Below are 26673 nucleotides of genomic sequence, written 5' to 3'. Positions count from 1 at the left end.
GACTCTGTCCAATGACAACATATCCTTTCTGAGATACGGAGTGTAAAACTGTTGCCAATACTCAGTGCAGCCTGACTAGCATTTTATAAAGCCTCAGCATTTTCTCCATGCTTTTATATTCGATCCCCTTGAAATAAATGCCAACATTGTATTTGCCCTCTTTACCACAGACTCAACCTGTAAATTAACCTTCTGGGAGTCTTGCACGAGGACTGCTAAGTCCCTCTGTGCCTCTGATGTTTGAACCTTCTCCCCATTTAGATAACAGTCTGCACTATTGTTCCTTTTGCCAAAATGCATTATCATACATTTCTTAACACTGTATTCCATCTCGCTAACACGAGGAAGTCTGCAGATGCTGGAAATTCAAGCAACACACACAAACGTTTCAGACCCGAAACGTTGACTGTACTTCTTTCTATAGATGCTGCCTGGCCTGCTGCGTTCTACCAGCATTTTGTGTGTGTTGACTGTATTCCATCTGCCATTTTTCCAGTTTGTCTTAAGTCCTGCTGCAATCGCATTGCTTCCTCAGCACTACCTACCCCTCTGCTTACTTCGTATCATCCGCAAACTTTGCCACAAAGCCATCAATTCCATTATCCAAATCACTGACAAACAATATCAAAAGTAGTGGTCCCAATGCTGACCCCTGAGGAACACCACTAATCTCTGGCAGCCGACCAGAAAAGGCCCTCTTTATTCCCACTTGCTGCCTCCTTCCTCTCAGCCACTCTTCTGTCCGTGCCAGTATTTTTCCAGTAACACCATAGGATTTTATCTTGTTCAGCAGCCTCATGTGTGGCATCTTATCAAACGCCTTCTGAAAATCCAAGTAAATGACATCCACTGCCTCTCCTTTGTCCACCCTGTTTGTTACTTCCTCGAAGAACTTTAACAGATTTGCCAGGCAAGATTTCCCTTTATAGGAACCATGCTGACTTTAACTTATTTTATCATTGATCTCGAAGTACCCCGAAACCTCATCCTTGGCAATAGACTCCCAACACTTTCCCAACCACTGAGGTTATGCTAACTGCTGTACAATTTCTTTTGTCTTCCTCTCTTCTTAAAGAGTGGAGTGACATTTGAAATCTTCCAGTCCTCCAGGACCACAGCAGATACAAGTGATTCTTGAAAGATCATGACCAATGCATCCGTTATCTCTTCAGCAACCTCTCTCAGGACTCTGGGAGAGAGTGCTTAAGGTGACGGATCCACCTTATGACCTTTCAGTTTGCCTGGCACTTCTTCCTTTGTAACAGCAATGAAACTCAATCCTACTCCCTGATGCTCACGAACCTCTGGTATATTACTAATGGCTTCCATAGTGAAGACTGAAGCAAAGTACCCATTAAATTCATCTTCATTTCTTTGTTCCCCATTGCTACCTCACCAGCATCATTTTCCAATGGTTCAATATCAACTCTCACCTCCTTTATATAATTGAAAAAACATCCGTACATCCACTGTACATCCAGATAATAAAGAGGAAAACAGAATGCAAGATGAAGTGTTACAGTTACAGAGAAAGTGCAGTGCAGGTAGACAGTTGGGTGCACGGGCCACAATAAGGCAGTTTGAGAGGTCAAGGGTTAATTCTTTAGTCTATGAAAAAGCCTGATAACCATGGGATAGATGCTACACTAGAACCTGGTGACATATGGTCTCAAACTTTTGTATCTTCTACCCAGAAAAGGAGGGAGAGGAGAGAATGACCAGGGTGAGGAAAGAATCTGGGTTTATGTTGGCAGCAGGAACTTTGGAAGGGGTCAGGGTTGCTTTGTGTGATGGAATAGGCTGTATTCACAATGTCCTGGGGGTAGCTATTGTACCAAACCATGATGTTCAAAGTACATTTATTAACAAAGTACATATACCACCCTGAGATTCATTTTCTTTCAGGCATACACAGTAAATCCAAGGATATAATAGAATCAATGAAAGACCACACCCAACGGGACAGACAAACAACCCCTGTGCAAAAGTCAACAAACTCTGCAAACATAAAAGAAAAAAGGAGAAATTATAAATAAATAAATACACAAACAAACAAACAAGCAAGCATTAACTATTGAGAACATGAGAAGGAGTCCGTGAAAATGAGTCCAAAGTTTATGGGAACTGTTCAGTGATGGGGTGAGTTAAGTTAAGTAAAGTTACCTGATAGTTGAGTGGTATTAACTGTTCCTGATCTTGGTGGTGTGAGTCCTGAGGCTCCTGTATCTCTTTCCTGATGGTAGAGGGGTAATTACTGTTCCTGAACCTGGTGGTGTGTAACCTGAGGCTCTTGTACCTATTTCCTGATGGCAGCAGCAAGAGGATATGACCTGGATGGTGGGAGTCCTTTAGGCTGGATGCTGCTTTACTGTGACAGTGTAGATTTGCTTAATGGTGGGGAGAGCTTTGTCCGTGATGGACTGGGCTGTATCCATTGTGTGATGTGATGTATCTCAGGTAGATGTGTTCAATGGTGTTGGACCATATCCACTGTGTGATGTGATGTATCTCCAGGTAGATGTGTTCAATGGTGTTTGACCATATCCACTGTGTGATGTGATGTATCTCCAGGTAGATGTGTTCAGTGGTGTTTGACCATATCCACTGTGTGAAGTGATGTATCTCCAGGTAGATGTGTTCAATGGTGTTGGGCCGTATCCACTGTGTGATGTGATGTATCTCAAGTAGATGTGTTCAATGGTGCTGGACCGTATCCACTGTGTGATGTGATGTATCTGGATCGGATACTCTCTGTGGTGCACCAATAACCATTGGCGAGACTCATTGTGAACATGCCGAATTTCCTTAGCCCTCTGAAGAAGTAAGGGCATTGGTCCGATATTTTTGAATGAGCCATTGGGTCACAGCCCAGGAAGAGGCCATTCGGCCAATCAATACCAAACTTATTCTGCCTCATTTGATCGGCCTTCACCTGAACTTTTCCCCTCCGTACCCCTCCCAGTCGTGTACTTGTCCACATGTCTCCTAAATGTTTCCTATCTGAGCACTGCTATGGTATTATTCCTGACTATTAAAGTCACCCTCTTTCTTTAATCCCTCCTGCTCCTCTTGTGAAAAACGACAGAACCCCAGAACAATGAGCTGCCAGCCTTGACCCTCCCGAATCCAAGACTCACTAATATCATAGTTCTATGTGCTGACCCATGCTCTAGGCCAATCCACCTTACCTACAATACTTCTTGCACTGAAACAGATGTAACTCAGGACATTATTCCCACCATGCTAAATGTTTCATTTCCTGTCTTTGTACGTAGGTTTAACAGCATCCTTTCCCACAACCACTCCACTCTCTGCCCCAGCCCTCTGACTCCCGTTAAAACTCCAGAGCCACAGTGGCAGACCTTTGCGCAAAGGTTACACGGAGAGTGAGCTGGGTGAGGAACACCCTGCTGGTGAGGCAAATACAGTCACAGGACTCCGAGGCAGCAGGACTAATAGCTGAAAGGAAGGGAGTGCAGGTCTATGGGGAAGTGAGACAAGAGCCAGTGTGATTAGGAAGGGCTGAATGGCCTGCCTCCCTGCTTTAACTGATCTGATATTCCAGATTGTGTGTAGTTTTTCGGGGAGGGAATGAGTCAGCGAAGGGACTTTCAGAGAATGTTCAGGAGTATTAATGATCCCTCTCAGGAATAAATCTGCACAGGTCACATTCAGTTGAATACATTGCAGGGAAGAATATGCAAATGTGATTATGAAAATTGCAATCATTGCAAATGAATAATGTAGCAGCTGAACCTAATGTTCAAATGCTCTTTGTCATTACTTCTTTGTGGCCGTTGAATTGTCCTTTGGCTATATCACTGTGTGAGGGGAGGGGAGAGTTTTCTTGCCGAGGTCTCATAGTTCCAGCTCTCCACTGCCATCGCACTGCAACCCTCAGCCCCCTGGAATTTCTTGGCAAGGTGTTGGGACATCTCGGTGTCCTGAATGAGGTCTACCCACCACTGAGCCAATGATCCTGGCGACGAAAGTGAAAAGAAAGTGTGGATGCTGGGAATGGAGTGTGCAACCTAGAGAAGTACAACAACGAGGACTTCAGCCCACGATGTTGAGCCGAATTAATCAAACGCCTGACTAAACTAATGTTTTTTGCCTACACAAGCTCCATATCCCTCCATTCGCTGCGCATTCATGCATCATTCTAAGAGCCTGTGAAACACATCAGGCCCCACACCATCAGGTTCAGGAACAGTTATTACCCTACAGCCATCAGGTTCAGGAGCAGTTATTACCCTACAGCCATCAGGTTCAGGAGCAGTTATTACCCTACAGCCATCAGGTTCAGGAGCAGTTATTACCCTACAGCCATCAGGTTCAGGAGCAGTTATTACCCTACAGCCATCAGGTTCAGGAGCAGTTATTACCCTACAGCCATCAGGTTCAGGAGCAGTTATTACCCTACAGCCATCAGGTTCAGGAGCAGTTATTACCCTACAGCCATCAGGTTCAGGAACAGTTATTACCCCACACCATCAGGCTTAACCAGCGCACATAACTCCACTCACCCCAACTCTGAACTGATTCCACAACCTACAAACTCACTTTCAAGGACTCTTTACAACTCATGTTTTCAGTGTTGTTTATTTTATTTGTATTTAGACTGTTTGTCTTCGGTTGTTTGTCAGCCTTTGTGTGTAGTTTTTCAATGATTCTATTGTACTTCTTTGTTCTACTGTGAATGCCCACAAGAAAATGAATCTCAGGGTTGTATATGGTGACATATGTGTACTTTGATAATAAATTTACTTTGGACTTTGAACATCCATCAGCTATGCCTCCATGTGTGTGGCAGCAGATTGCAGGTATCTGCCACACTCTGTAAAATTAACTTTTCCTGCACATCTTTGAACATTCCCCCTCCCTCATATTAAATGCATGCCCTCTGGTGTTAGACGTTTCAACCCTTGAAAAAAGATACCAGCTCTCCAATAACTCTCATAATTTTACAAACTTTCATCGGGTCTCTGCTGTTCTAGTGAAGCCACCCCAACTTTGCCCAAGTTCTCAGAGAACAAACTCTCTAATCCAGTCAGCATCCTGGTCAACCTCTTCTGCACCCTCTCCATGTCCTTCCTGTAATGGGGTGACCAGCATTGAATATAATAGTCCAGATGGGGCCTAACCAAAGTTTTATAAAACTGATGCATAACTTAGTTTGAAACAATAAGGCAGCTGGTCAGGAGGCATCTGTGAGGGAGAAAAAGAACAGTCAGATCAGCAAACGTTCTTTCCAACTCAGTGTTCATGCCTCAAAGGCGATGGAATCAAATCATAGAGTCACAGTGTCAGAGAACGTTGCAGCACTGAAACAGGCCCTTTGGCCCATCTAGACTGTGCCAAAACTGTTAATCTGCCTAATTCCATCGACCTGCACCTGGGCCACAGCCCTCTCACCTATGTACTTATCCAGATTTCTCTTTATTGAACTTGAACCCGAATCCAGCACATCCACTCGCAGTTTGTTCCACACTCTCACTACCCTCTGAGTGAAGAAGAAGTTACCCATCATGTCCCGCTTCGACAGTTCATCTTTCACCTTTAACCCATGACCTCTAGTGCTAGTCTCTCCCAACCTTGGTGGAAAAAGCCTGTTTGTATATATCGTCTCTATACCCTTCATAATTTTGTATACTTCTATCATATCTCCGCTCATTTTCCTACGCTCATATAGGAACAGCAGTCATCATCTGTTATCTTCTCATCTGAGGGATCTTCCTGATCTCTTTCTCTGGTGTCTGTCTGAAACCATGGACCACAGGGAAGGTGGCTCCAAATTTGGTCAACGAGGTTCATTTGGAAGGGCATCTGAAGGTGGCAAGATTATTGGACGTATTTCCAGAGTCCAGGGCCTTCAGGGATGCCAACCAGGCTGGACTTCAGAGAGTCCACTTTAGACACTCAGTATACACTGAATAGTACAACACTGTGCAGGCCCTTCAGCCTGCGATGGAGGAGGGAAAGAGGCTGTTCCTGAAGCATTGAGTGTGAGTCTTTAGGCTCCTGTACCTCCTCCTTGGTGGTACTAATGTAGGCATTTCAAAACAGAAGTACTTTGAGATAGTGCAAGGGAAACAAAATAACACAAAAATAACTATCAGGAAAAGTGTGAAGTAATTCATTTTCGAAGGTTGTTTGAAGGCAGAATACAGGGTTGATAGCTGGTTCTTAGCAGAGTGGAGGAACAGAGGGATCTTGGGGTGTACGTTTATAGATCTCTCAAAGTTGCCGCACAAGTTGACAGGATGGTAAGAAGGTGTATGGTGTGTTGAACTTCATTAGACAAGGGATTGAGTTCAAGAGCCACGAGGTAATGTTACAGCTCTATAAAACCCTGGTAAGACCCCACTTGGAGTAATGTGTTCCGTTCTGGTTGCTTCCTTATTAGGAAGGATTTGGAAGCTCCAGAGAGGGTCCAGATGAGATTTACCAGGATGCCGCCTGGATTACAGAGCATGTCTTATGAGGATAGGTTGAGTGAGCTCGGGCTTTGGAGTGAAGGAAGATGAGAGCTGACTTGATAGAAGTTTACAAGATGATAAGTAGAGATCAATTGGATGGCCAGAGATTTTTCCCAGGGCGGAAATGGCTAGTATGAGGGGGCATCTTTAAGGTATTTGGAGGAAAGTATAGGGAGATTGTCAGATGTAAGTTTTTTTTACACAGAGAGTGGTGTATGTGTGGAGCGCCTTACCAGGTATGGTGTTTGAGGAAGATATATTAAGGACATTTATGAAACGCTTAGATCGGCACACGGATGCTAGAAAAATAAGACCTTAGAGTTAGGACCAGAAAAAGGCCATTTGGCCCATTGAGTCTGCTACACCATTCCATCATGGCTGACTTATTATCCCTCTCAACTCCATTCTCCTGCCTTCTCTCCATACTCTTAGTCACCCTTACTAATCAAGAACCTATCAAACTCTGCTTCAAATATGCCTAATGCCACAGCCACCACAGCCCTCTGTGGTAATGAATTCTACAGACTCGCCACTCTCTGGCAAAAGAAATTCCGCCTCATCTCTGGTCGAAAGGGACACCCAACTATTCTAAGGCAGTACCTTCTGGGTGTAGGCTACCTACCTTTTGGAAACATTGTCTCAATATTAATGTCTAGGCCTTTCAATATTTGTTAGGAGTGTGTAGGAGGGAAGGGTTAGGTTGATTTTAGAGCAAGTTAAAAGGTCACAACAACACTGTAAATGCTCTATTCTACATTCTTGCTCTCTCTCTCTCTGTGTGAGGCAACAAATCCTGGAGCATTGATGGAGAACAGGATTCTCAGTCCCTGGTGACTGAGGCAATGTTTATCTCTCCACCAGTGTTGCAGTAGAAAGAGTGAGTGGTGTTTCTAGTGCACTTTGGGAAGTCCCAGAGCACTTACTGAGCGGTGGCGTGGTTCTGCAGTCCAGTCCCCGCGCAGTGTGAGTTACTGTACTAAACAGAGCAGCCAAACTGCACAGCAAGCTCCCACGATGCTGGAGGAACTCAGCAGGTCAGGCAGCATCTACGGACGAAAAGTGCAGTCGATGTTTTGGGCCGAAACCCTTCGGTGAAAAAAAAGCTGAGGAGTAGATTTAAAAGGTGGGGAGAGGGAGAGAGAGACACACCAGGTGAAACCTGCAGGGGGAGGGATGAAGTAAAGAGCTGGGAAGTTGATTGGTGAGAGAGGGAAAAGGGGGTGGGTAATGGAGAGGTTGGGGGTGGGGTGGTTTGGGGGAGGGGGGCATTACCGAAAGTTTGAGAAATCGATGTTCACACCATCAGGTTGGAGGCTACCCAGACGGAATATAAGGTGTTGTTCCTCCAACCTGAGTGTGGCTTCATCACAACAGTAGAGGAGGCCATGGATGAACATATCAGAATGGGAAGTGGAATTAAAATGGGTGGCCACTTCCCATTCCCATTCTGATATGTCCATCCACGGCCTTCTTCACTGTCGTAATGAAGCCACACATCAGTTTGAGGAACAACACCTTATCTTCCATTTGGGTCTCCTCCAACCTGATGGTGTGAACATCGAATTCTCAAAATTCCGGCAATGCCTCCAAATCTCCCCATTCCAACTTCTCCATTACCCATCCCCTTTTCCCTCTCTCACCTCATCTCCTTGCCCACCTATTGCCTCCCTCTGCTCCCCCCGCCCTTTTTTCTTTCTTTCTGCAGATTTTCTCTTGTTTGTAGCTCCCATGATACTGGAATGGCCATGCAATTTGGTTTCATTCAGCCTGACCATTTTGCCAATCTACCCTAATCCTGTTTTAATCAATCATTCTAGTTAACCCCTTCCCACTCCTCTGCTAGTTACCTACCTGCAGGAAAGGTATCAGTAAGATTGCAAGAGTGTAGTGAAAATTTACAAGGATGTTGCTGCGATTTGAGGACCTGAGTTATTGGGACAGGTTGAATAGGTTAGGACCTTGTTTCCTGGAGCAAGGGAGGATGAGGGGAGATTTGATAGAGGTATTTAAAATTATGAGGGATATAGATAGGGTAAATGCAAGCGGGCTTTTTCCGCTGAGATTGGATGAGACTACAACTAGATGCCATGGATTGAGGGTGAACAGTGAAATGTTTAAGGGGAACCTGAGGGAGATCTTCTTCACTCAGAGGGTCGTGAAAGTGTGGAATGAGCAGACAACAGAAATGGTGGAGGCAGTTCAATTTCAACATTTAAGAGTAATGTGGATCGGTACACGGACAGATGGAGTATGGAGGGCTGTGGTCCGAGTGTAGATCAATGGGACTAAGGAAAATAATACTTTAGCATGGACCAGATGGGCCAAAGGGCCTGTTTCTGAGCTGCAGTGCTGTATGAATCTATGGCCCTTTTACACCTGTCACTGCACTGCATGGTAAACACTTCAACTCACTGTTTACCATGCTGTTTACATTGTAAACACATGCGGGCATTTATATATTAATGTACATTTTATTCCATATCTATATTTTTTATATAGTTCTCCATTCTTCGTAATTGTTCAATGTTTCCTGTTGCATGTCACGCCAACACACCACAGCAAATTCCTGATACATGCCAATGTAGATGGTGACTAGGTAAATAAATTGGCAAATTGGTTTATTGTCGTCACGTGCACCGAGGTACAGTCAAGAGGCTAGTTTTGCATGCTGTCCATAAAGATAATTTCATTATAACATTGCATTTAATTGTTACAAGGTAAAGCGATAATGGAATTCAGAATAAAATTTTAATTGCAATAAGGTGCAAGGCCACAACGAGGTGGGTTGTGAGGTCAAAAGTCCATCATGTTGCATGAGGTGGCCGATCAACAATCTGATAACAGCAGCGTAGAAGCTGTCCTCGAGCCTGGTGGTCCGTGCCTTCAGACTTTTGTATTTTCTGCCCAGTGGGAGGGGGGAAGGGAGAACGTCCAGGGTGGCGGGGTGTTTGATTATTCTAGCTACTTGACTGAGGCAGTGAGAAATACAGAGGGGAAGCTGGTTTCCATGATGTGCTGAGCTGAGTGCACAGCTCTGCAGTTCCTCACGGTCTCAGGCAGAGCGGTTGCTGTGATGCATACAGACAGAAGAGAGAGTGGCTGCCCCACAGTCCTCAAGAGTCCCGGCTTCTGTCCTGACCTCTGGTGCTTTCTGTGCAATTTTCACGTTCTCCCTTTTACTGCGCGAGTTTCCTCCCGGACACTCCGATTTCCTTCCACTTCTGAAAGGTGGGCATGTCCAGGGGTTAATTGGTTGCTGTAAGTTATCCCCAGAGTGCGTGAGTTAGAGGTAGAGTCGGGGGTAATCGACAGTTCATGTTTAGTTTATTGTCATTTAATAGGACACGTGTGGTGTGTGTGTGGTATAAACAATACTCCTTCAGACCAAGGTGCACAACACAGTACGTATAACATGCACACACACACACACCCACACACGTGCACCCACTCACGCGCACCCACACACACACTCACTCTCACACTCACACACACACTCTCTCACACACACACACACACACACACACACACACACACACACACACACACACACACACACACACACACACACAGAACACAAAGTAATATTACTACAAATACACTAACAAATAATGAGGTGCATTTATGAAACAAGTGACGAAGTGAACAGTATAACGTTACTGGCGCTTCGCACGTGATGAGACCCGGATGGTGGCAGGGAGTTCAGTGGTCTCACAGCCTGGGGGAGAGGCTGTTTCCCATCCTAACAGTCCTGGTCCTAATTCTACAGTACTTCCTGCTTGATTGTGGGGGTTAAAGAGATAGTTGGGCGGATGGGAGGGATCATTGACAATGCTAAGGGCCCTGCATAGGCAGTGCTCCTCTTAAATATCTCTGTGGGTGTAAGAGAGACCACGATAATCCCCCCAGTAGTCCTCACTCTCCTTTGCAGGGACTTGCGATCAGACACCTTACGGTTGGTGATGGAGATGCAGCTGGCCAGGACACTGTAAAAGTTGGTCTGAATGGATGTTCTGGAAGTGGAGTTGCTGCTCTGTCTGAAGAGGTGGCGTGGGAAGGTGAGAGAATGGTTTACAGGCAAAGTGAGCACAGAACAGACTGATCTTTGAACCAAAGTTGGCTCAATGGGCCAAAATTCAATATTTTCAAGAAATATGATGCTTGGTGTAATGAAAACACCTCAGTGTGTGCCAGTTGACAGCTACTTTTTCTTCATAACAGTGCTGATGACGCTTGCTAGACCCCTCACTGGTTGTTAGTGTAGCGTTCTGGGAAAGGTTTAACTGCTGATGGCAGGACACCAGAATGTTGTAATGGAAATAAATCAGAACTGCAGCATAGAAACAGGCCATTCAGTCCATCTAGTATGTGCCAGGCTGCTACTTTGCTGGTGCCATTTACCAGCAGCCAGACTGTAGCACTCTGCACCTTCCACATCAATGTACCGATACAAACTTTTTAAAAATGTTACAATTGAAAGGCCTAGATGGAGTGGAGGTTCATGGCAATGATCCCAGAAATGAAAGAGTTAACTATGAGAAGTGTTTGTTGGCTCTGGGCCTGCACTTGCTGTTGTTTAGAAGAGTGAGACGGGTGGGAATCTCATTGAAGTGGAATCTATCAAATATTGAAAAGTCTGGATGGAGTGGATATGAAAACAATGTTTCCTATGGAGGGAGGGTCTCAGGCCAGAGAGCAAAGCCTTGGAATAGAAGGATGTCCCTTTAGATCAGAGATGAGGAGCAATTTCTTTGGCGAGATCTAATTTAAAGCGGATGTTGAATGGGTTTGAGAGGGATAGTAAATAACCCATGATCTAATGGTGGAGCAGACTCGATGGGCTGAATGGTCTAACATTTTTGCTGACTGAGTATGCCCACAAGAAAATGAATCTTGGGGTTGTATATGTACTTTGATAAAAACATTTGCTTTGAACATTGAACTTCAAAGAAGTTCCTTGTCAGATTCTCCTTAAATATTTTACTGCTGACATTTCATCCTGTCCCTTGGCATCAAGAGAGAGAGCTACAGGTATTTCTCACAGAGAAAGCCGGCCCTGATGTAGAACATTGAACACTATTGCACAGTACCGGTCCTTTGGCCCACAATGTTGGCTGACCTTTTAATTGCTCTGAGCAATCTGCCTCCCTCCCACAAGCTTTCCGTTTTCTATCAGCCATGTACTTAAGAGTCTCTTAAATGTACATGCAACACACACACAAAATGCTGGTGGAACGCAGCAGGCCAGGCAGCATCTATAGGAAGAAGTACAGTCGACGTTTTGGGCCGAGACCCTTTGTCAGGACTGATCTTAAATGTACGTAATGTGTCTCTCTCTACTTCAACCCCAGACACTTCCGTACCCTCTCTGCGTAAAAATTCTACCTCTGATATGCTCCTGTACTTCCCTCCAATCGCCTTAAAATTATGCCTCATTGTAATAGCCATTTCTGTTTTGTGTAAATGGCCCTGGCTGTCCACCTGATTTATACCTCTTATCATCTTGTACACCTCTACCAAGTTGCCTCTCGCCCTCCTTCTCTCCAAAGAGAATAACACAAGATCACTCAGCCTATCTTCATAAGACATGATCTCTAATCTAGTCAGCACCCCGGTAAATCTCCTCTGCACCCTCTCTAAAGCTTCCACATCCTTCCTGTAATGTGGAGACCAGAACCAAAGACAACGCTCCAAAGCAAGGTTCTCGACCTGAGGTCCACAGATCCTTTGCTTAATGGGATTGGCCCATTTTAATGGCCATGTAAAGGTAAGAGAACCCTTGCTCTAAGTACTTTGTGACATTTTGTTTGCTCCGCTTGTTTTGTGACATTTTGTTTGCTAAATAAAACCCTGTGCACTCAGTAAACAATGACAGCAGCCTGGACTGTTTATTCCTCTCCATAGACGCTGCCTGACCTGCTGAGTTTCTCCAGTGATTTGCGTGTGTTGCTCTGGATTTCCACAAACTGCAGAATCTCATCAGAATCACTTTATTGCCAGTCTGTAAGACATCCCAGAATTGATTGTGGTTCGGTGCCAAGCACAAAGCACAGGACAATATCATAACAGACAGCGCAGTAACAACCAGCGATTTACAAGACAATAGTGCAAACGGCCGTGACCTATCAACAATTAGCAGTCACTTGTGTAAACGTCAATAATCAAAGTTAAATAGAAGTGAACTCAGGAACTGATTTAGTGATAATCAACAGGACAAGGAGAGTGGGAAAGACCGTTTAACGATGTTGCGGAGGGTCCGTTAGGGTATTGCGCCTGAGTGAGTGTTGTTCAGAAGCTGGGTAGTTATAGGAAGGAAGGTTCAGAGATGAGGTTCAGTCCTGGTGGTGGTGGACTTCTCGTGTCTCCCTGTTGGCAGTTTGGTGAATAGGTGACTGTTCGGGTGAGTAGTTTCTCCAGCTCGTATCTTCGCTCTGGCGAAGATGATCTCCGCTGAGTGGCCACTCTCTGCAACTGTGAGGCAGCGGGAAACCAAACGGTGATAGAGGTGGTCACAATTCTCAATGAAGGCTGAATAAAAGGCCATCAGGATGCACCCTGAGGTGCTGGTGTAGGAAGAAACAATCTGTGCTGGGCTTTCCTAGTGATGAGTGTAATGTAATGATACAATCTATTGGTAATGATAGACCCCAGGGATTTGAAAGATTCAACGACAGACACAGCCTGACCATTAATTTCTAAGGGAGGGGTGCAGGTCGGGGTTTGTCAGTGGAAGCCAACTCTCATTTCCTGGCTTTCTGAGTCCTCCAGCGTTTTGTGTTTGCGCCTCTCATTTCCACTGTGTTGATAGCATTATGCTCCAAGCGGTGACGAGCACAGCTTGCCGCAAGAGGACTCTCCTGTGTGTGATTTGCTGCTCCATTGTGAAGCCCCTTCCAGGGATGCCTACCCTGAAGACGTTTAAATCTTCCCTTCGATGGGAATTCAGTGTGACCGTCCCTCACTGCTCTCCCTCTGTGATCTCTGCTCCCTCTGACTCTTCAACCAGCTGTTCACCCTGACTCAGCCACATGTCCAATCAGATTCCTTCTCCTCCAACCCTTCACCCTTCCCACCCACCTGGCTTCACCTATCATCTTCTCGCTGTCCTCCTTCCCCTCCCCACCTCCACTGCAGTCCTGAAGAAGGGTCTCGTCCTGAAACGTCAAATGTTTATTCAGTTCCATAGATGCTGCCTGATCCACTGAGTTCCTCCAGCACTTTGTGTCTGTTAGCCTGGGGGCATGAATTCCTCATCCTGTGTGCTATAATTATTCTGTGGTCACCACTGCCTCAATTGTTATTATTTTATTCATGATTTCATGTCTCCAAATTAAAATAAGTCGTCCAGCTTACCAAACGAGGAAGGATATTCGCTGAACCCAGGGGCACAGAGAAATACGTATTGTTCCATTTTTAAAGGAAGTCCAAGACAATTATATTTCACTGATCTGTGAGGCTTAAATTCAATTGTGAAAGTAATTTGCAATGCAGTTCAATCGCACTGGTAATGATCTGTCAGTATCATTACAAAATCTATCTGTCTTGTAACTTGTCCCGTGGTCTCTTCTTGGTAAATATCGTTCTCTGTTGTCTGATGGGAATAGAGGAAGGGATTTAGGCCTTCAAACCAGCTTCGGCATTCAATTAGGCCACAACATCAAAACAAAATCTGCAGGCGCTGGAAATCTGAAGTAAACTGAGGTTAGTGCTCAGCCGGACAGGCAGCATCTGTGGAGAGAAAGCATTTCAGACGGCAGACCAGGCTGCAAATGTCCAGGATCAGAATCAGATTTATTATCACTGATGTGATACCTTCTGTGTTTACCTTTTGTTTGTGACTCTTGAGTACAATCAGTAGCTGCTTTATTGGGAAGAGGAGTTGCCCACAGGATTGGAAGCTGATGTTGTTTCCTGTTGCTGCAAACCACCCCCCTCAAGGATCAACATGTTGTGTGTTCAGAGAAGCTTGTCTACACACCACTGTTGTAACGTGTGGTTATTTGAGTTACTGTCGCCTTCCTGTCAGCTTGAACCAGTCTGACCTCTCCCATATTTTCACCCACAGAGCTGCCACTTCCTGGATTTTTTTTGATTCTTGCACCATTCTCAGGCTACATTCGCACTAGACCGGATAATTTTGAAAACGCTGGTTTTGCGTAAAAACAATAGGCGTCCACACTATGCGTTTTTGAAAATATCTCCATCCACACCGAAACGGAGATTTTGGCGAATCTCCTCCTACTGGGCATGTGCAGGACACATCTACCGAAAACAAGCAACATGTTTGGTGTCGAATCTCGCTGTGAAAGTGCGTGTTTGTGCAGTTACAGACCAGAAAAACTTAAAACTATGGACAGCTGTTGGCTCAAGCGCAGGAGAACTTAAAAGTAAAAAAAAATACTGGAGCATACGAAGGCAACCGACGGAATTCATGGACAGGTTGACCCGGCTGACGACGAACATTGAAAAACTGACTAACTCTGTTGCATTAATAAAGCACCTTGTTAAATGTATAAAACATGTCTGCATCAGTGTTATCTTGTATTTCCATACAATGTTACATTAGGCTATTACACATCTATTGTCAGAGAAGTACTTGCATAAATAGGTAAACCACCTTCATACAAGCAAGGACAGAAAACAGGGCAAAGTGAGTATTCTTATGTATTCAGTAAGTTATGGGTCAAAGTATTTGGTGAGTACATTTCTAACTCTTCTGGCATCAGTCTCGTTGCTATCTGCTCTGAAATTGTTAGGTTGCGTTCAAGAAAACAATGAAATAGCACGCTGCCGTCTGATAGCGTTTTCAGAAGTCTCCGGTTACGCTGTCCACACTGATCTGCCCGGGCAGCGTTTTCAAAAATACCCACCCTGGAAAGCGTTTCTGAAAAGCTCTGGTTTCAGGGGATGAAAACTCCGTTTTAGTGTGGACGGAGGGTAAAAACGAAGAGAAAAAGCTTCGGTTGCGGATTTACCCGGTGCAGTGTGGACGTAGCCTCAGTAAAATCCCAGGAGATCAGCAGTTTCTGAGATACTCCAACCACCCAGTCTGGCACGAGCAATCATTCTAGTCAAAGTCACCTAGATCACATTTCTTCCCCATTCTGATGTTTGGTCTGAACAACAACTGAACCTCTTGACCATGTCTGCAAGCTTTTATGCAAAGAACTGCTGCCATTTGATTTGCATTAACAACCAGATGTGCAGGTGACCGTCAGTCCTGAAATTCGTCGTCGTTGTAGCAGCAGTAAAGTGCAAGACATACAGATTAGTATAAGTTACAAAGACAAATAAATAGTGAAAAGATGGATGATAATTCACAGGGCCAGAGATCGGGATTCAATTCTGCTGCCTGCAGGGAGTTTGTCCGCTCTTTCCATGGGTTTCCTTTAGACACTCCAGTTTCCTTCCACATTCCAGAGCCGTACGGGTTCGATCTGGTAAACTGGGGGCCTGCTGCGTTGGTGCTGGGAGCATGGTGACACTTGTGGGCTGCCCCCCCCGGCACATCCTCGGACTGTAATGGTATTTCACACATCTCACTGCGTCTTTCCATGTCCACGGGACAAATACAGCTAACCTTTAACCCGAAGGAGGTTACAGAGATGGGCAGGGAGGTGAGCCCATTTGAACATGGATGCTGGAGATAGGGAGCTGGAGGCACATTGTAGAGCTTCAGATCACGTCAGGTCTTGATTCAAGATTCTTTAATGTCATTTTCAGTATGCAAATGTAATGGAGACAAAAAACACAATAAATATAAATACTTACGATAGCTTATATGCATAGATTGATTGTGTGTCCGTAAAATGACGCAAGGCACAGGAGTGTCTGTACATAAAGTTACCACCAGGAAGTGATAAAGGAGTGGTGGTTGGGGGTGTGGGGGGTGGGTTAGTGGGTGGAGGTGTTGATCAGTGTTACTGCTTGGGGAAAGTAACTGTTTTTTGAGTCTGGTGGTCCTGGCATGGATGGTATATAGCCTTCTCCCTGATGGGAGTGGGACAAACAGTCCATGAGCAGGGAGGGTGGGATCCTTCATGATGTTACTGGCCCTTTTCCAGCACCTTTCTGTATGTCTTGGAGTAGTGGAGTCTGTGAGTGGCTGAGGCAAGGAAGAAGGTTTCAGCTGTGGGGTGATGGAAGCCTCGTTGACCCGAGTGTCCCATTTTCACTTCAAATGTAAAATCCACTTGTGATTTATTCTACAATAAATGATGTCGATTGTTAGCCATTCCCTCGATGGACATGGAGCTCCCTCAAAGTTCAGAGTAAGTTTATTTTCAAAGTGCACACATATACAACCCTGAGATGTTTTCTTGTGGGCATTCACAGTAGAATTAATGAAAATCTGCACAGAAAGACTGACAACCAATTCACAGCAAATGACAATCTGTGCAAATACAAAATAATAATGAAAATCGTACTCATTTATTAATTAATTTATTTGGCGATATGGCGTGGAACAGGACCTCCCAGCTCTTTGAGTTGTGCCACCCAGAAACCCACCTATCTGACCCCAGCCTAATGACAGGACAAGTTGCAATAATGAGTCAAGCTACTCACTGGTATTTGGGAGGAAGCTGGAGCATCTGGAGGAAACCCTCATGCTCACAGGAAGAGTGCACAAACTTGTTACAGGCAGCATAGGAATTGTCGTCCAAGCTGTAGCAGCGTTGCGCTGTTACGCTACTGGGGTGCCCCGATAAGTAAATAAACAAGCAAGCAGACAGATAGATAAATACTACCGGGAAAATGAGTTGTACAGTCCTTGAAAGTGTGTCCATAAACTGTGGATTAGTTTAGTGTTGTGGTGAGTGAATTCATCCCCTCTGGCTGAGGAGTCTGATGGTTGGAGGGTAACCCGATGCTGTGGGTCCACAGGCTCCTAAGGCTGACTCTCAGTCAGACAATTACACTGTCTGCTCAACTCCAGCCTAAGCGGACCAGCACACTCCTTGTGACTGGGACACAGGCTTTGTTCCCAGGTATTTAGCCATCTGAGCTATGAATTAACTTGATGTCCGCTCTCACAGTGCGGTTTCCCAGGCAACCTCTCTTTATGAGAATAAATTAATAGGCCCGGCTGAACAATAGCTTTCCATTGATATATCTCTCAGTCTCTGCACTCTCTCTATTACACTCTCTCTTTGTCAGTATCACACACTGATGGTCTCATTCTCTCTCTCTCTCTCTCTCTCTCTCTCTCTCTCTCTCAGTATCCCTCTTTTGTATGTTTCACTCTCTGTATCCCACGACCCTTCAAAGTCCCTACCTCACTCTCGTTTTCATTTCCATTGCAACTTCACTCTATCTTGGTTTCTCTTGCACTCTCTCCTAGTCACTCCCTCGGTCTCTGTGTCTCTAATTTTTTTTCCTCTTCCCATCTTCATTTCTATTTCTCTAATTTTCTTCCTCCATTTCTCTCTCTCTTTTAATCCTTCTCTGTCTTCCTTTCTGTTTTCTCTCCCTCTCTCTCGCTGTTACTTCACACTATCTCTCACCCCAATCTCTCTCTGTATATACACACTATCTTTCTAACCTACCATTATACCTCCATCTACACATCTGAATGGCTAACTACCTATTAATTTGAATTTATATCTGCCCACCTCTGTTGTTTGATATAACAATTTCAATTCGATGTACTATATAATTTTGTTTCTCTCTGTTGCTCTGAATAATGTATTTCCCTATTTATCTCTGCGGTGTGAGCCTCATTATCTCTCTGAATCATCGCAGACAACGGTTTTGTCTGAAGCCTTTCGAAGAGATTTTGCATAAGGAAGCCCGTCACTGTAAATGTGATCATGTCCCTGGAAAGAGTTGTCACGTGACTGGCGTGTTTACCCCCCCCCCCCCCACCAACTCCTTTGCTCATCTCACCTTCCCAGTCCCTCCCCACCCCATTATACTCAGAGCCTCTGCTCTGAGTAACTACCTCTTCCTTGGGCGGCTCGTTCCGTACACTTCTCACCCTTCAGGGGGGCCCCTCAGGTACTTATAAATGTTTCCCCTCTCACCCTAAACCAGTACCTCCCTCTGTGGTACTGTTTTAATATCTACTAGACCTAGAACACAGCAACGGCCCCCTCTGGCCCAAGGAGCCCCCCCCCCATTATACCCATGTGAGTGGCACAGTAGAATAGTGGTTAGCACAACACTTTATACTACCAGTGATATGTGTTCAGTTCCTGCTGCTGTCTGTAAGGAGTTTGCACGTTCTCCCAGTGACCCTGTGGGTTTCCTCCGGGTGCTGTGGGTTCCTGGACGGACTGTTTATCAGGTTAATTGGTCTCTGTAAGTTGTCTGGTGATTAGGCCAGGGTTAAATTCGGGCTGGCTGCTGGGCAGTGCAGCTCAAAGGGTTGGAAGGGATGTATCACAATAAATAAACAAACAAACCTACGACTAACCTGTATGTCTTTGGGAGGAAACCAGGACACCTGGAGGAAATCTGTGCAGTCATGGGAAGAGCGTACAAACTCTTTCCAGACAGCGGCAGGAATTGAACCCCAATCTTACAGACGGTGATGGGAATTGAACCCAATCTCACAGACGATGATGAGAATTGAACCCCAATCTTACAGAGGGTGATGGGAATTGAACACAATCTCACAGACGGTGATGGGAATTGAACACAATCTCACAGACAGTGATGAGAATTGAACCCCAATCTTACAGACGGTGATGGGAATTGAACCCAATCTCACAGACGGTGATGAGAATTGAACCCAATCTTACAGACGGTGATGGGAATTGAACCCAATCTCACAGACGGTGATGAGAATTGAACCCAATCTTACAGACAGTGATGAGAATTGAACCCCAATCTTACAGACGGTGATGAGAATTGAACCCAATCTTACAGACAATGGGAATTGAACCCCAATGTTTCAGATGGTGATGGGAATTGAACCCCAATCTTACAGACGGTGATGGGAATTGAACCCAATCTTACAAAGGGTGATGGGAATTGAACCCCAATCTTACAGACGATGGGAATTGAACCCCAATGTTTCAGACGGTGATGGGAATTGAACCCCAATGTTACAGTCAGCGGTGGGAATTTAACCCCAATGTTACAGACAGAGGTGGGAATTGAACCCCAGTGTTACAGTCAGCAGTGGGAATTGAACCCCAATGTTACAGACAGAGGTGGGAATTGAACCCGGGTTGCTGGTGCTCTAATAGCATTATGCTAACCACTGAACTACCATGAGGCCTCAGTCCAGGAGAAAGGACTGTTACCTCCCCATACTACATTCCTGAGAGAAGTGAACAGATACAGGTACAGTCACAGCTCAGTTAGGCTCCAAACCCATTGAATATCAACCAAAACACTGGACAATAAAGTTTTTCAAATTTTTTCAAAATTCCTCAGAATTTTTTTTTGTTTATGATAGACTGCTTGAAGATGAACACAAATATAATTTCAGAATACTTGTATCACATAGGAATTTGGAGAAACAACAATTAACTTTTATTGGATATAATGTGTTTAATTGCATCGTGGTGCTGATGCTTTGCAATAGTTCAACTTAGTTAGAAATATTTTGTTAATGATTTTCATTTGTACTCAGTGTCTGAGGCTTCTTACTTGAGTGTCCAACAATAACTCGCCAGCATTGATGGATTCCAGTTGCCTTGGTATCTTTTCTCCATGACCGCAATGTCCTGGTGAAACCTTTCTCCATGCTCATCACTAACAGCACCAAGACTTGCAGGGAAGAAGTCAAAATGGGAATGCAGAAGATGAATCTTTAGTGACATGCAAACACGAGAAAATCTGCAGATGCTGGAAATTCAAGCAACACACACAAAATGCTGGTGGAACGCAGCAGGTCAGGCAGCATCTATAGGAAGAAGAACTGTCGACGTTTCAGGCCGAGACCCTTCGTCAGGACTAACTGAAAGGAAAGATAGTAAGAGTCTGTAATCTCAAATCTCTTACTATCTTTCCTTTCAGTTAGTGTGTTCCACCAGCATTTTGTGTGTGTTTCTTTAGTGATATGTTGCATTTCATGGTTTTACATGCTGCATGTAGTTTAGTGCTCTGTAGATGCCGAGAAAAATTTCAACAACTTCCTTGAATACCTTCCATGTGATTTTCTCCGGTCCCACTAGAAATTCTTCAAATTGCCTGTTACTGATGACCTGTCTGATTTGTGGACCAACAAAAATACTTTCCTTAATCTTGACATCAGTTATTCTGGGAAACATTTGTCTCAAATATCAAAATCCTTCATAGAAATTTTCATGGCTGGTGATAGCAAATTCCATCCTTCCAGTCCTGAACCCATTAATTATTACTAAAACCCATCCTGCCATGCAGTAGCCGCACCGCCTCAGCATGGCCAAGCGTGCCTGGACAAGATAGGAAACTTTCCAGCTTACATTGTAGGCAACATTTTATTGACTTGAATTATGAATTGAAATAATAAACATAAGTGATTTTAGAAAATGGTGCGTGATAGGGAAATTTCATGGTGATTTTCATGATCAGTCGCCCAAAATTCATAAGATACACCTAAAGGTATTCAGGAAGCAAAATCTTTGTTGTCCATTTGACCCCTCCAGCTCTATTTATACCCCCTTTCACACAGTGCTGATAATTGGGCAGTTTTGTAAGTAAGACAGTATGTCCTGGGGTTAGAGTCAGAGATCAGTACAGCACAGGAACAGGCCCTATGGCCTGACTGGTCTGTGCTGGCCACTGTGCCTACCCAGTAGTTCCAATTTACTATGTTCATTTGATAGCACTCCAAACACCAACCCATCATGTACCTGTCCAAGTGCTTTTTTATCGAAGTACATTCAGTGTATGCCACCATATACAATCCTGAGATTCATTTCCTTGCTGGCATTCTCAATAAATCCATAAAAGGATAATAGTCATAACAGAATCAATGAACAACCACACCAACTTGGGCATTCAGCTACTGTGCAAAAGACAACAAACTGTGCAAATACAAAAAGAAAGAAATAACAATAAATAAATTAGCAATAAATATTAACATTTGAGATGAAGAGTCCTTGAAAGTGAGTCCATGTTCCGTGATGGAACGAGTGAAGTTGAGTGAAGTTATCCCCTTTGGTTCAAGAGCCTGATGGCTGTGGGGTAGTAACTGTACCTGAATCTGGTTGTGTGGGAGCCGAGGCTCCTGTACCTCTGTCCTGATGGCAGCAGTGACAAGAGGGTGTCGCCTGGGTGGCGGTGAGGGGTCCCTGCTGATGGAACCGATCCTCACTGAGGGATCAGAAGTGGAGAGAGTGAGCAATTTCATTCCTGGGTGTCAGGATCTCTGGGGATCTAACCTGGTCCCAATGTATTGATGCAGCTACAAAGAAGGCAACTCAGCTGCTATGTTTCATTAGGAGTTTGAGGAGATTTAGTTTGTCACCTAAAACACTCACAGACTTCCACGGGACGTACCCTGGGGAGCATACTGACTGGCTGCATTGCTGCCTGATGTGGGGGGGGGGGCTACTGCGCAGGACTGAAAGAAGCTACAGAGATGTATAAAATTAGACAGCTCCATCTTGTGTACTGGCCTCCGTAGTATTCAAGACATCATCAAAGAGTAGTGCCTCAGAAAGGCAGCGTCCATTATTAAGGACCCCCATCACCTAGGCCATGGCCTCTCCTCACTGTTACCATTGATAGGAGGTACACAAGCCTGAAGGCACACACATAGCGATTCAGGAACAACTTCTTCCCTTCTGCCATCCGATTCCTAAATGGACATTGAACACTACTGTTTTTGGTTTTTGCACTATTTTTAATATGAGTATTTAATATACATGTATACTTATTGTAATTGATTAACTTCTTTTCTATATTATCCTGTGTTGCATTGTACTGCTGCTGCTAAGTCAACAAATTTCATGGCATATGCCGGCGATAATAAACCTGATTCTGACTCTGCTGCTTTCCTGCAAGAACGCTTCGTGTAGATGTGTTCTACAGTGGCGAGGGCTTTACCCGTGATTCACTTGTTATCAAAGTATACAACTCAAAAATTCTTCAATTTTCCAGGTAGTCATGAAACCACAAAAGAAAAGAAAGGCAGCACGATCATCACCCCCCACCAACAAAAAAATCAAGCATAAATGGATCAGGCACGTCAATCCCAAAATCCCCCCTCCCCACAAAAAAACAAGCATAAATGGATCAGGCACGTCAATCCCAAAATCCCTCGCCCTGCACAAATAATTGAACAAAATGGATCAGACACATCAAACCCCCAAATCCCCCTCCCTTCACAAAAAAAACAAGAAGATTGGGCGAAAAAACACAGAATATAAAGCCTGTAAGACTGAAAAGAAGAGTCTATAGTCCGAGTCCACATCCAAAACGCAGAAAAAACCTGAGCACCCTCTCCGTGCGCACTGGCGGGCTCTCCTATCTCCAGTACAGCGCAACTGATCAAAAGGAGAGGCAGCTGGCGCTCACTCTCTGCACTCGCTTTGATGCCACTTTAATGGGTGAACAGTGGAAGTTATAAATGGCGAAATGGAGCCAAACATCCTGCAGTAATCTCGGCACAAGCATTCACTCACAGTACCTCTGCCTCTCGGAGATCACAGTGCACTGGGACAACCAATCTTCCAATCTTCCGCATTCGCCCTGATGTTTCAATCTCCTTCATCGCTTTAATCGGCCAACAACGGAAGCTTTAAATGACGAAATGGGGTGAAACATTGGCTCGCGTGCCACCCTGCAGCCTATGAGGTTCGCTCACGCTGCCTCTGCCTCCCAGAATCTCGGAGACTGCAGAGCGCTGAAGCACCCAGACGATCTCCACACAGCAAAACACGGGCTCCAACAGTTCCAGGATCACATTCAAGATGAGAAAGAAACATAAAAGGACTGAAAAAGATGGTTTCATGATCTATCAACAAGATGTCGGCCAAAGGAGTGTTGTTCGCAAGCATCATCTTGACCTAGTTATTTAGAAATTCTGCACGGAATAGGACCATCGGCTCTTTGAACTGCAACACCCAGCAGCAGCCAATCTAACCCTCGCCTAAGCACAGAACAATTTGCAAGACCAATTAACCTACCACCTGCTACGTCTCTGGTCTGTGGGAGGAAACTGGAGCACACGAATGAAACCCATGCCTCCCACGTGGAGAATGTACGAACTCGATGCTGGGATTGAATTCTGAACTCTGATGCCTTGAGCTGTACAACATCAAGCTAAATGCTACGCTATCGTGCCCTTAAATGATACAACTGTACCAGCCTCAACCACTTCCTCTCTCAGCTCACTCCATATGCACACCACTCTCCATGTGGAAAAAAAAGTTGCCCCTCAGGTTCCTTCTAAATCTTTCTCTCCTCACCCTAAACCTATTCTCTTAGTGTTGGGCTCACCTACCCTGGGAAAAGATCATTCCCGTCCACTTCGTCAGTACCTCTCATAATGTTAGACAGTGGGAGGGGTGGGACTGAGGGAAGGATGGATCTGAGGGAGGATCACACTGCAGGGGGGTGGGACTGAGGGAGGGTCACACTGTAGGAGGATGGTATTGAAGGAGGGTCACACTGTGGAAGGGGTGGTATTGTGGAAGCTGCTCACTGTGGGAGGGGTTGTATTGAGGGAGGGTCACACCATAGGAGCCCATTTTCTCACTATCCCCCTCTGTTATCCTGCACCTTCTGAATTATGACCCCCACTTCCAGCCCCCACTCCCATGATAATGAGCTGTGTTTCTTTCTTTTTCAGAATGTTCCAGGCCCACTGTTTCGAAGGGCATCTCCGCAGCCATTACCCCAACACTGAACATACCACAGTCGTTCGGCTCCCCAGGGAACCCCTCCATCTTGGACAGCCTCCCCGTTGTTGGGTTCGCCCCTCAGCAGCTGAATGAGTCGGGCACGGCCTCTGCAGAGGGCGAAGGTCAGCGGACTGCTGTTGCCGCGGGAGACCAGTGCTGGCCCGTCCGCCCCACCCTCCGGAATGAGCTGGACACCTTCTCTGTCCACTTCTACATCTTCTTTGGACCAAACATTTCCGTTCCACCTGATAAGGTGGCTGTGTTTGTCATCAGCCTGATGCCCGTCCTCGACAGCGGAGGCGTTCTCAACATGGAGCTAAAGTTGAACACGGTGAGAAGGGTCAGGGTCGATGCTGGGGGCAGTAGGGCCACTCCCAAACCTCTGGGTTCGATCCTGCTGTGCCGTTGTCTGTCAATGTTCAATGAGCCAATCAAGCCCGGGTTCTGGTGTTGCTCAATTTCTTATTCACAATGACATCCCTCAACCTCACTCGCTGCCTCCCTCTCTCTACCACTCTCCCTATACCGCTCTCTTGCCCTCTCTCTCCTATTCTCTCTCTCTCTTTCAGTTCTCTCCCTTTCTCTCTCTTCCCCCTCAATCCCTCTCTCATTTGTCTTCTGCTCTCTCTCCCTGCTTTTCCTTCTCTCAGTCTCTTTCTTTTACTCTCCTTCCTTCTTTCTCTTTCTCATTCTCTCTTGTTTCTCTCTCTCTCTCCCTTTCTCACCTGTCTCTCTCTTGCCTCTTCCTCACATTCTGTCCCACTTTATTGCCCATTTCATTCTCTCTCTCATTTACTCCTTTTTCCCATCCCCTCCCCCTCTCCCTCCCCCTTTCTCTCCCTCTTTCTCTCCCTACCCCTCTCCCTCCCCTCACCCTCCCCTTCTCTCCCTCTCCCAGCTCTTCCCCTCTCTCCCCCCTCTCCCTCCTCCTCTCTCTCCCCCTCTCTCCCTCCTCTCTCTCTCCCCCTCTCTCCCTCTCCCAGCTCTCTCCCCCTCTGTCTCCCCCCTCTCCCTCCTCCTCTCTCTCTCCCCCTCCCTCTTCCAGCTCTCTCCCCCTCTGTCTCCCCCACCTCTCTCTCCCCCTCTCTCTTTCTCTCTTCTTCCCCCACCCCCCATGCAGTCAAGTACATGTGGAGAGATGGACAAAAGACGAAAGAAGGCTGGAATATAGAGATGCAAAGGGACTCGTGCAGCATTCCCTAAAGGTTAATTTGCAGGCTGAGTTGCTGGTAAGCGAGGCAAATGAAATGTTAGCATTTATTTTGAGAGGATTAGAATACAAAAACAAGGATGTGATACTAAGACTTTATACGGCATTGCTCAGACCACACTTGGAGTTTTGTGACCAGTTTTGGGCCCCTTATCTAAGAAAGGGTGTGCTTACAGTAGAGATTGCTCAAAAGAGGTTCATGAAAATGATCTGGAGATTGAAAGGCTTATTGTATGAAGAACATTTTACACCTGTACTCGCTGGAATTCAGAAGAACAAAGGTGGGGTGGGGGGGTTGTGGGAGGTCTCATTGAATCTACCGAATATTCATAGGGCTGGATAGAGTGGATGTGGAGATGTTTCCTATAATGGGGGAGTCAAGGACCGGAGGGCATCACCTCAGAATAGAAGGACATCTCTTTAGAACAGAGATGATGAGGAATTTCTTTAGCCACAGGGTGGTGAATCAGTGGAATTTTTTGCCACAGACAGCTGTGGCAGACAAATCAGCCATGATGGATTGGTGGAACAGACTCGATGGGCTGAATGGCCTAATTCTGTTCCTGGGTCAATGGTTCTCTGGTCTTCCCCTGCTAATTTACAATGAGGGTCAGCAGACAGCTGAAGACGTGTAAATCTGCTTTTCTCCTCCAATTTGCAAAGTAACCAGGGCTCCGAGCCCTGCAGCTTACCGTAGAGTGCATCTAATTAATTTATAAGCCAAGGGCTGCTGTGTTAAGTTTAGCTTGAAGTGCATGTGCAGTTTACTGGTAATGTGTTGTGTGCATTAGTACTGCACCAACCGAGCCCAAGGGACACCCCTGCCTATTGAAGTAATGGGCGGGACTGGTCCTGCAAGCTGCACGCTGCACGTGCAGACCCAGTTTATTAAAGGTGGCGGCAATCTCCAACAATGAGAAAGTCAAATTCTTAGATATTGGGTTATGACCAGAGGAAAAAAAAATGGCTGGAGTTGCTTAGTGCTTCAGTGCAAGTGTGTTTATTATGTGCATCAAAAATCAAACTTATAAAAATTAGTGAAAATAACGAAAACAAAAATGCCAGTATTTACAAAAAGATATCGACCAGAAAACACAGTAATAGTTCTGGACTATATTTGTCCAGTTTGAACTCCTGTCAACCCCAATCTCTCTCCCTTCCAGTGGGTGAAAAGCTCCTTTTTATTCGGCACCAGGACAGACCA

The 26673-nt window shown here is 45.3% G+C and overlaps 1 protein-coding gene across 1 annotated transcript in view; it reads left to right on the top strand.

The window, feature by feature from the left end:
- Window positions 1–26673, top strand: part of LOC132396473 (uncharacterized) — a 100763-nt gene that overhangs the window by 32614 nt on the left and 41476 nt on the right. The window contains exon 8 of the mRNA XM_059974015.1: window positions 24208–24590. Coding sequence (XP_059829998.1) covers window positions 24208–24590 — 383 coding nt within the window. The remainder of the gene's footprint in view (window positions 1–24207; window positions 24591–26673) is intronic.

The sequence above is a fragment of the Hypanus sabinus genome, chromosome 7 (assembly GCF_030144855.1).
Source record: "Hypanus sabinus isolate sHypSab1 chromosome 7, sHypSab1.hap1, whole genome shotgun sequence".
In the NCBI taxonomy this organism is placed as follows: Eukaryota; Metazoa; Chordata; class Chondrichthyes; order Myliobatiformes; family Dasyatidae; genus Hypanus; species Hypanus sabinus.
This window is presented reverse-complemented; position numbering and strand designations above follow the sequence as displayed.